This window comes from Oncorhynchus clarkii, chromosome 10 (assembly GCF_045791955.1).
Source record: "Oncorhynchus clarkii lewisi isolate Uvic-CL-2024 chromosome 10, UVic_Ocla_1.0, whole genome shotgun sequence".
Taxonomy (NCBI): domain Eukaryota; kingdom Metazoa; phylum Chordata; class Actinopteri; order Salmoniformes; family Salmonidae; genus Oncorhynchus; species Oncorhynchus clarkii.
Window position 1 is genome coordinate 57,825,625 of NC_092156.1, and position 10,851 is coordinate 57,836,475.

The 10,851-nt window shown below is 40.3% G+C and overlaps 1 protein-coding gene across 1 annotated transcript; it reads left to right on the plus strand.

Moving 5' to 3' along the window:
- The first annotated feature begins 4,207 nt into the window (after positions 1-4,207).
- On the plus strand, positions 4,208-9,363 carry LOC139419682 (uncharacterized). Its single transcript, XM_071169667.1, has 7 exons — positions 4,208-4,533; positions 5,132-5,193; positions 5,392-5,552; positions 8,014-8,255; positions 8,397-8,458; positions 8,618-8,772; positions 9,130-9,363. Exons 1-7 carry the CDS (start codon positions 4,516-4,518, stop codon positions 9,228-9,230), a joined length of 801 nt encoding a protein of 266 aa, XP_071025768.1. The 5' UTR covers positions 4,208-4,515; the 3' UTR covers positions 9,231-9,363.
- Positions 9,364-10,851: the final 1,488 nt, after the last annotated feature.

A 10,851-nucleotide genomic window follows, 5' to 3' on the forward strand; every position in this document is an offset into this window, starting at 1 on the left:
CGGGACAAGTCTCTGTATGTCCTTGAGTGGCCCAGCCAGAGCCCGGTCTTGAACCCGATCGAACATCTCTGGGAGACCTGAAAATAGCTGTAGAGCAAAGCTCCCCATCTAACCTTACAGGCATTAGAGGATCTGCAGAGAAGAATGGGAGAAACTCCCCAAATACAGGTGTTCCAAGCTTGTAGCGTCATATCCAAGAAGAAGCGAGGCTGTAGTTTCTGCCTGAGGTGCTTCAACAAAGTACTGTGTAAGGGTCTGAATACCTCTGTAAATGTGATATTTCAATTATTATTATTTTTATACATTTGCAAACATTTTTAAGAACATGTTTTTACTTTGTCATTTTGGGGTATTGTGTGTAGATTGATGGTGGGGGGAAAACTATGTAATCCATTTTAGAATAAGGCTGAAATGTAACAAAATCGGGAAAAAGTCAAGGGGTCAGAATACATTCCGAAAGCACCACAAGATTGCAACACTATGCTGCAACAATGTGTGTTGTAATCAGCAAGAAATTAGTGTTCTACTAAGAAAATATTATGCACGAGATGGTGTACACGAAAATGTATTACAGATGTTGATTCATTAAATACATGCATTCACTGTTTTTCAGTAAAACCGACTCCATCCGCAGCATCTCCCACCACAACTGGAAATGCAAAAAAAACAACCACACCTGTACCCACAACAACCACAGCTGTCAAAACCACAACCACAGCTGCCAACACTACAACCACAGCTGTCCCCAAAACAGCCACAGCTGCCAACACTACATATACATCTGCCAAAACCACAACAACAGCTGCCAACAATATCACCACAGCTGCCAACAATATCACCACAGCTGCCCCCACTACAACCACAGCTGCCAACACTGCAACCACAGCTGTCCCCAAAACAACCACAGCTGCCCCCACTACAACAACAGCAGCTCCAACTACAACACCCTCGCCAGCATTTGTTTTGAAGCTTGTATTCAGATCAGATGATGTTTTCAGTCCTGCTCTGACAAATACCTCTTCACCTTTGTTCCAGAGTCTGGTAACGAAGACAATTAAAGCGGTAAGATCCTCGTTTACCATGCAATAGGAAAGTACCAGGTATCCACAGTAATTATTTAAATTAAAGGCAGCTCATCTGGGCCATTGAGCTTGCTTTGACAACCAATTTCAAATTAAATTTAAATTTTGTTTGCCATATTTTGATAATCTCGACAAATTACTTTTAGTGAAATGATCATGTGGATTTCATCATAGGACTCCTGTATTTTTTAAACACACATTCAAACATTTATACCAGGAAGTGAAAGTTTGCTAAAACAGAATATCATTTATCACAGATAACATTACCAATTGTGCATAACATGGGAAATCACAAGACTGTAAAATGTTGTTAACCTCTAAAACAGCATTTTAGAATAATGAAGTTATTGAAATATTGTTTTATATTTTTAGAATTTCTTGAAAAATATCCTCTACCAGGCGGATGAGTTGCCTATTAATTAGAGGAATGTTGTTTAGTCAATGCTAGCTATTATGGATAATGGAGAAATGTTGCTCTGGGATTTGTTTTGGGCAAATAGAACAATATTTTCAAATTCATATCAGTATTTACTGTCTCACATGTCACTGAATCACTCTTTATCATTTTTGTTTTTCAGCTTGAGCCTCTGTTTAAGACAAATTTCCCAAACTTCATAAGAATGATTGTGGTGGGTTTCAGGTCAGTAAGCTGTAACACTCAGTATACAAAGTCAGTAACATTTATAAACCTTTTGTATACGTAGTGTAATTTATGTCTAAATCAATATTACCATTAAACAGTTTTAAATAGCTAGTACAACAGTTTACTGCTATCAACAACCATCAAACTAATTATAAAAAATAAAATATTCGGTCTATGCCTTGTTTTGTCATCCCAGGAGTGGTTCCATCATCACAGACACCCAGCTGGAGTTTGCTGCCGCTAACACAACTGCTAATGCGACCACACCTTTTGCTGATGCTGTGGCTACTACTCTGAAGGCTGCGATCACCAATGGAAGTTTGAGTATCAACATCTCAACCAATTTCAATATTACTGGTCAGTTCTTGCACACTTCAACATTATACATTTAAGCAATAAGGCACGAGGGGGTGTGGTATATGGCTAATATACCACGGCTAAGGGCTGTTCTTAAGAACAACGCATCGTGGAGTGCCTTGACACTGCCCTTATCTGTGGTATATCAAATTCAAATCAAATTGCATTTGTCACATGCGCCATACAGTGAAATGCTGTAAGGCGCCGGTACAGGGTCAATGTGCAGGGGCACCAGTGTTGAGGTAATATGTAAATGTAGGTAGAGTTATAGATAATAACAGAGAATAGAAGCATTGTTCCAGGGGTGGGGGCAATGCTAGCAGTCTGGGTAGCCATTAGATTTGCTGTTCAGGAGTCTTATGGCTTGGGGGTAGAAGCTTTTTAGGAGCCTCTTGGATCTAGACTTGGCGCTCCATAACGCTTGCCATGCGGTAGCAAAGAGAACCGTCTATGACTAGGGTGGCTGGAGTCTTTGACAATTTTTAGGGTATTCCTTTGACACCGCCTGGTATAGAGGTCCTGGATGGCAGGAAGCTTGGCCACAGTGATGTACTGGGCCATACGCACTATCCTCTGCAATGCCTCGCGGATGGAGGCAGAGTCGTTGCCATACCAGGCAGTGATGCAACCCGTCAGGATGCTCTCAATGGTGCAGCTGTTAAACCTTTTGAGGATCTGAGGACCCATACCAAATCTTGTCAGTCTCCTGAGGGGGAATAGGTTTTGTCGTGCCCTCTGTACGACTGTCTTGGTGTTCTTGGACCATGTTAGTTTGTTGGTGATGTGGACATCAAGGAACTTGAAGCTCTATACCAGCTTACACTACTGCCCCGTCAATGAGAATGGTGGCGGGCTCGGTCCTCCTATTCCTGTCGTCCATAATCATCTCCTTTGTGTTGTTCACGTTGAGGGAGAGGTTGTGTCATTGCACAACATGGTCAGGTCTCATCGTTGTCGGTGATCAGGCCTACCACTGTTGTATCATCAGCAAACTGAATGATGGCATTGGAGCCTGAATGCCAAGCGTCAAGTCGGGAGGAAACCTGGCACCATCCCTTATTGTGAAGCAAGGTGGTGGCAGTATCATGCTGTGGGGATGTTTTTCAGCGACAGGGAATGGAAGACTAGTCAGGATCGACAGAAAGTTTAACGCCGCAAACTAGAGAGAGATCCTTGATGAAAACCTTGTCCAGAGCACTCAGGACCTCACACTGGGACGAAGGTTCACCCTCCAACAGGACAACGACCCTTAGCACAAAGCCAAGACAATGCAGGAGTGGCTTCGGGACAAGTCTCTGTATGTACTTGAGTGGCCCAGCCAGAGCCCGGTCTTGAACCCAATCGAACATCTCTGGGAGACCTGAAAATAGCTGTAGAGCAAAGCTCACCATCTAACCTTACAGAGCATTAGAGGATCTGCAGAGAAGAATGGGAGAAACTCCCCAAATACAGGTGTTCCAAGCTTGTAGCGTCATATCCAAGAAGCAGCGAGGCTGTAGTTTCTGCCTGAGGTGCTTCAACAAAGTACTGAGTAAGGGTCTGAATACCTCTGTAAATGTGATATTTCAATTTTTTATTTTTTAATACATTTGCAAACATTTTTAAGAACATGTTTTTACTTCGTCATTATGTGGTATTGTGTGTAGATTGATGGTGGGGGGAAAACTATGTTATCCATTTTAGAATAAGGCTGAAATGTAACAAAATCGGGAAAAAGTCATTAGGTCTGAATACTTTGCGAAAGCACCACAAGATTGCAACACTATGCTGCAACAATGTGTGTTGTAATCAGCAAGAAATTAGTGTTCTACTGAGAAAATATTATGCACGAGAAGGTGTACACGAAAATGTAATACAGAAGTTGATTCATTAAATAAATGCATTCACTGTTTTTCAGTAAAACCGACACCGTCCGCAGCATCTCCCACCACAACTGGAAATGCAACAACGACAACCACAGCTGTCCCTAAAACAACCACAGCTGTCCCCACAACAACCACAGCTGTCAACACTACAACCACAGCTGCCAAAACCACAACCACAGCTGCCAAAACCACAACCACAGCTGCCAAAACCACAACCACAGCTGCCAACACTACAACCACAACTGCCAACACTACAACCACAGCTGCCAACACTACAACCACAGCTGCCAAAACCACAACCACAGCTGCCAAAACCACAACCACAGCTGCCAAAACCACAACCACAGCTGCCAACACTGCAACCACAGCTGTCCCCAAAACAGCCACAGCTGCCCCCACAACAACCACAGCTGCCAACACTGCAACCACAGCTGCCCCCACAATAACCACAGCCGCTCCAACTACAACACCCTCGCCAGCATTTGTTTTGAAGCTGGTATTCAGATCAGATGATGTTTTCAGTCCTGCTCTGACAAATACCTCTTCACCTTTGTTCCAGAGTCTGGTAATGAAGACAATTAAAGCGGTAAGATCCTCGTTTACCATGCAATAGGAAAGGACCAGGTATCCACAGTAATGATTTAAATTAAAGGCAGCTCATCTGGGCCATTGAGCTTGCTTTGACAACCAATTTCAAATTAAATTTCAATTTTGTTTGGCACATTTTGATAATCTCAACAAATTACTTTTAGTGAAATGATCATGTGGATTTCATTATAAGACTCCTGTATTTTTTAAACACACATTCAAACATTCATAGCAGGAAGTGAAAGTTTGCTAAAACAGAATATCATTTATCACAGATAACATTACCAATTGTGCATAACATGGGAAATCACCAGACTGTAAAATGTTGTTGACCTTTAAAACAGCATTTTAGAATAATGAAGTTATTGAAATATTGTTTTACATTTTTAGAATTTCTTGAAAAATATCCTCTACCAGGCGGATGAGTTGCCCATTAATTAGAGGAATGTTGTTTAGTCAATGCTAGCTATTATGGATAATGGAGAAATGTTGCTCTGGGATTTGTTTTGAGCAAATAGAACAATATTTTCATATTCATATCAGTATTTACTGTCTCACATGTCACTGAATCATTCTTTATCATTTTTGTTTTTCAGCTTGAGCCTCTGTTTAAGGCACATTTCCCAAACTTCATAAGAATGATTGTGTTGGGTTTCAGGTCAGTAAGCTGTAACACTCAGTATACAAAGTCAGTAACATTTATAAACCTTTTGTATACGTAGTTTAATTTATTTCTAAATCAATACTACCATTAAACAGTTTTAAATAGCTAGTACAACAGTTTACTGCTATCAACAACCACCAAACTAATAATAAAAATAAAATATTCGGTCTATGCCTTGTTTTGTCATCCCAGGAGGGGTTCCATCATCACAGACGCCCAGCTGGAGTTTGCTGCCGCTAACACAACTGCTAATGCGACCACACCTTTTGCTGATGCAGTGGCTACTATTCTGAAGGCTGCGATCACCAATGGAAGTTTGAGTATCAACATCTCAGCCAATTTCAATATTACTGGTCAGTTCTTGCACACTTCAACATTATACATTTAATAAGCAATAAGGCACGGGAGGGTGTGGTATATGGCTAATATTCCACGGCTATTGGCTGTTCTTAAGCACGGCACATCGTGGAGTGCCTTGACACTGCCCTTATCCGTGGTATATCAAATTCAAATCCGGTACAGAGACAATGTGCAGGGGCACCGGTGTTGAGGTAATTTAGGTAGAGTTTTAGATAATAACAGAGAATAGCAGCTATGGTTCAGGTGTGGGTTCAATGCTAATAGTCTGGGTAGCCATTTGATTAGCTGTTCAGGAGTCTTATGGCTTGGTAGAACCTATTTAGGAGCCTCTTGGACCTAGACTTGGTGCTCCGGTACCGCTTGCTGTGTGGTTGCAGAGAGAACAGTCTATGACTAGGGTGGCTGGAGTCGTTGACAATTTTTAGGGTCTTCCTTTGACACCTTCTGGTATAGAAGTCCTGGATGGTAGGAAGATTTGCCCCAGTGATGTACTAGGCCATACGCGCTATCCTCTGTAGTGCCTTGCAGATGGAGGCCGAGCAGTTGCAATACCAGGCAGTGATGCAACCCGCCAGGATCTCTGGTCTCTGACCTCCTCCCTGTAGACTGCCTTATCATTGTCGCTGATCAGGCCTACCACTGTTGTGTTATCAGCAAACTTAATGATGGTGTTGTAGTCTTGCCTTGCTGTGCTGTCATGAGTTAATAGTGAGTACAGGAGGGGACTGAGCACGCACCCCTGAGGGGCCCCCGTGTTGAGGGATAGAGTGGCGAATGTGTTGTTACCTACCCTACCACCTGGGGACGGCCTGTCAGGAAGTCTTTGATCCAGTTGCAGAGGGAGGTGTTCAGTCCCATGGTCCTTAACTTAGTGTTGAGCCCTCAAAGAACCGTAGTGCATTCAAATCAAGATGATGCCGGAGAACAAGGCTGACGTTTTACGTATTCCTAAACAGTTGTGTTTTTTTGTTTGTTTCTTTGCTTTGTTTGTAACTTATTTTATTTATTTTGTTCATAATGTTGCTGCTACCATCTCTTATGACCATAAATAACTGCAATTACTCACCACGGACTGGCAGAATCCTTTTTCCCTTTAACCTCTCTAGGGTAGGGAGCAGCATTCGGAATTTTGGATGAAAAGCATGCCCACATTTAACGGCCTGCTACTGGGGCCCAGAAGATATGATATGCATATACAGTGGGGCAAAAAAGTATTTAGTCAGCCACCAATTGTGCAAGTTCTCCCACTTAAAAAGATGAGAGGCCTGTAATTTTCAACATAGGTAAACTTCAACTATGACAGACAAAATTAGAAAAAAAATCCAGAAAGTCACATTGTAGGATTTTTAATGAATTTATTTGGTTTTGCAGTTTTCTATTCAATGCCATTACAGTATCCATTGACTTAGGACTCCATTTGCAGTTTCTATGCCTTACACTAGATGTCAACAGTCTTTAAAAATCGTTTCAGGCTTGTATTCTTATAAATGAGGGGTAAGACCAATCTGAACGAGAGGACCCTAACGCGACGCAGAGTTTTTTCAGGCGCATGTACATTTCTTGCTTACCTTTTATATAGGCGACGTTATTGTCCGGTTGAAATATTATAGATCATTTAGGCTAAAAAACAACCTGATGGTTGAATATAAACAATGTTTGACATGTTTCTATAAACTTTACGGCTACAGTTTGGATTTTTTGGTCTGATTGTTTTGACTGAGTTTGAGCCTGTGGATTACTGAAGAAAACGGCACTAACAAGTGTTTTGGATATAAAGAGACTTCATCGAACAAAAGGAACATTTATTGAGTAAATGAATGTCTTCTGATTAACACAATATGAAGATCATCAAAGGTAAGGGATTCATTTTATCTCTATTTCTGAGTTTTGTAAGGCTTCTGCTTGGCTGGTTACTGTTCTGGGCTAGGTATGTTCTGGGCTAGGTATGCTTTCCCCGAAAAGCATTTTATAAATATGACACTGTGGTTGGTTTAACAAGAAGTTAATCTTTAAACCTATTTAAAATATGTTTTGTTTTCTGAATTTTTATAATGATCACAGCAACATTAATTGTATTTGTTTATTTACAGGGGACAATTACACAGCCACAATACAAATACTCACTAAAACAATACAAAATAGTCATTAGGATATTTTAGCCATCCGCATTAGGAGACGTCCTAAATGCCTCCTATGATGAGTGAGTGTGATGTTGCAAAAACAAAAACAAATTACATTTGGGACGTCTGCCCTGAAAGGCCTGTGCACAGCCCTGACTACAGCACATCAACACATACAATTATGCACTACTGTGCTGCAAAACTGTGTGTGGTAATCTGCAAGGAATTTGTATCTACAGAGAAAAAGATTATGCACAAGATGTTAGAAATGGTATACATTCAAATTAAATACAGATGTTGATTCATTATATGAATGTATTGATTTGTTTTTCAGTCCTAGCTAATCCAACGACAGCAGCTCCCACAACAACCACAGCTGCCCCATTAACTACCACAGCTGCTCCCACAACTACCACACGTGCACCAACAACAACTACAGCTGCCGTTGCCCCGACGACCACCGCAGCCCCAAATGTTTTGCTTCTAGTGTTCAGTTCAGATGAGACCTTTACCGAAACTCTCTCAAACAACACCTCACAAGCTTTCCGGGATCGGGCTACTACTATAAAAAACGAGGTAAGGTAATTTTTTGCAATCAAGCAGCAAATAGAGTTTGTAACGTTAGTTGATTTCAAATTTCCCAGCTATGAACCTTCTAAGGTCTGTGATTTCTGTCTTGATCCTGAAGTCTTCATACCATCTCTGTTTGCTTTTCAGATTGAGCCAGTCTATCGCAAAGTCTTTAGAAGTTTCATTCAGCTTGTTGTGTTGAGTTTCAAGTGAGTGGCAGTCTGAGTTCAATAATGATCTGGGTGTTCTTCTAATAGATGTACAAATTGTCCTTTTTCCAATTTACTTCAGCCAGTGTTTTTTTCTGACTTTTAAGGGACTGTACCACTTTTTTTACCTTAGCTTTGTTCCTTGTTTTGCATTCACAGACGTGGTTCCATCATCACAAGCTGCAGAATGGAGTTTGGACTTACTGGTAACGGGATTGCACCCACTGCTGACATGGTGAAAAAGGTTCTGGTGGATGAAGTCAACAACGGGAATTTAAATATCCGTGTCAATGCCAGCTCCATCGTTGTCAACGGTCAGTTCAACACATCACCTACTGATATTTCTGACATGTCACGCTCAACATTTGACCACAATCATAGCTGCCCATCTTCATTCTGCGTCACTTCTCTATACCATGCACTTGACATAAGGTGGCACAATGTCACTCTATTCAGAGCAACACATAACAAGTCAGACAGGGACAGAGTTGAACCTAAATAAACGTCACCATTTACACCAATTACGGCAGAAAGGACTAATGTCTAGTGTTCTTTTCCATCACCTTTGTCTTAAACTCACCCAGGCAACTCGTGTTCAGATAGTGATGATGATTATAAATTGTACATGTGTTTCAAGTGTTTTAACGGGAATCCCATTTTTATATCCACAGTTCTCAGCTCATCCATGTCTCCAGTGGTAAACAGTGTGTTCTCCTCTTTTGGAATGACCCTGGTTTTCCTGCTGCTGTCTGCTGCAATGCACAGACTTTAAGACCAGGACAAACCATTTTTCCAGTGAAATTTGTCTATAGCATATGCATATTAGGATCCAGCCATCAGCTGTTGTTATGTGAAGTCATCACATCAAAGAGAAAAGAGCTCTATCATTCAAATGAAATTATATTAGTTTAATCCTAGATGCTCTTTAACGTAATGTTAAACCTATTGTACAGGAATGGATGCGTAAGTAGACTTCGTTTGTTTGGTTATAGCCCATAGTAAAATATGATGTAGAGCACGTTTGAAAATACATTGAGTGTGTGTATAGAGTAAACCTTTTTAGTGGATTGAATTTCAATATGGAGTTAATGAAGGAAGGGCCAACAATGAAACCCGACCTGAAGATAATCCCAATCATCAAAATCACCCATTATCGCTATTGTGAGAATATGTCTGCGTTAATACAATTATCCCTTGTGTTTACTGTTGATTTGATTAAAATAAAAAGGAAACTTTGGAAGAACTTTCACTTGTCAGTTTTTTTTTTAAATAGTCCCAAAAAAATCTAGAAATCTACTCGTTATTACTGTTACGTTCGTCGATGGAAAGACCGGAAGGCGTGGTAGGCGTACATTTTAATTTATTAAATGAACACCGAAAAAACAACAAATACGAAACGTAACGTCTAGTAGGGCTAAACAGCACAGTACCAAAAACAAGATCCCACAAACAGCAGGTGGGAAAAGGCTTCCTAAATATGATCCCCAATCAGAGACAACAATTGGGAACCATACCAGGCCAACATAGAAAATAAAAACTAGAGTACCTACCCTAGTCACATCCTGAACTATCCAAAATGGAGAATAAAAAGGCTTTCTAAGGTCAGGGCGTGACAATTACAGAAGTCGAAAAAAGGCACCGTGATTATGGAATCCGTTCCATGTGAAAAACTAACTGTGTATATTTTCCTGACATTAAGTAATGAAAGAATGAAAATGATATAATTCCGAAGTAAGTTAAGTGTTTTTTTTTCTTCAAATTTTAGCCATACCAAGGATGGATGATTTGTCAATTTAATTATGAATTCTGAAAAGTCTTCAAGAAGGCCTGGGTGAACACAAATGATCATATACTGTATATGCCTATTAATAATGTATTCGTAAATACTAATATAAAATAAAAAGTCCGATAATGTGACCTAAAGCATAAACAACAATAGACAGGTCAATGCATTTGTTTTGCTTCATAAATCATTTATTCTTAAATATGAATCAGTTATATACAGAATGTATCATTCTTGTTTTATTCCCAGTATTTTTTCGCATATTGCAACTTGCCCACCGTATGACTTGCAGTAGCATAGCATGTAAACATAGCACAACTTTTCAAAAGCTTACTTTGTTTTCTTCCTATGAAATAATGTCAGAGTTTAGCTGGTGTTTTGGCCATGATTATGTTTGCATGTGAATTTTGTCAGTCACAACTTTTCCTGATTCATCATTATTGCAGATAAAACTTGTTGAGCCACTTTAAATGTGAATGTCACTCCCCTCTGGAAAGAATGTATATGGCACACCTAGTTTTCCTCTCTTTTTCCATTCCCTCCAGTACTCACTTTCATAACAATTGTTGTGTTCCTCGGTTAATGTCCTTTAGTTCATAAGGGTTCGAGA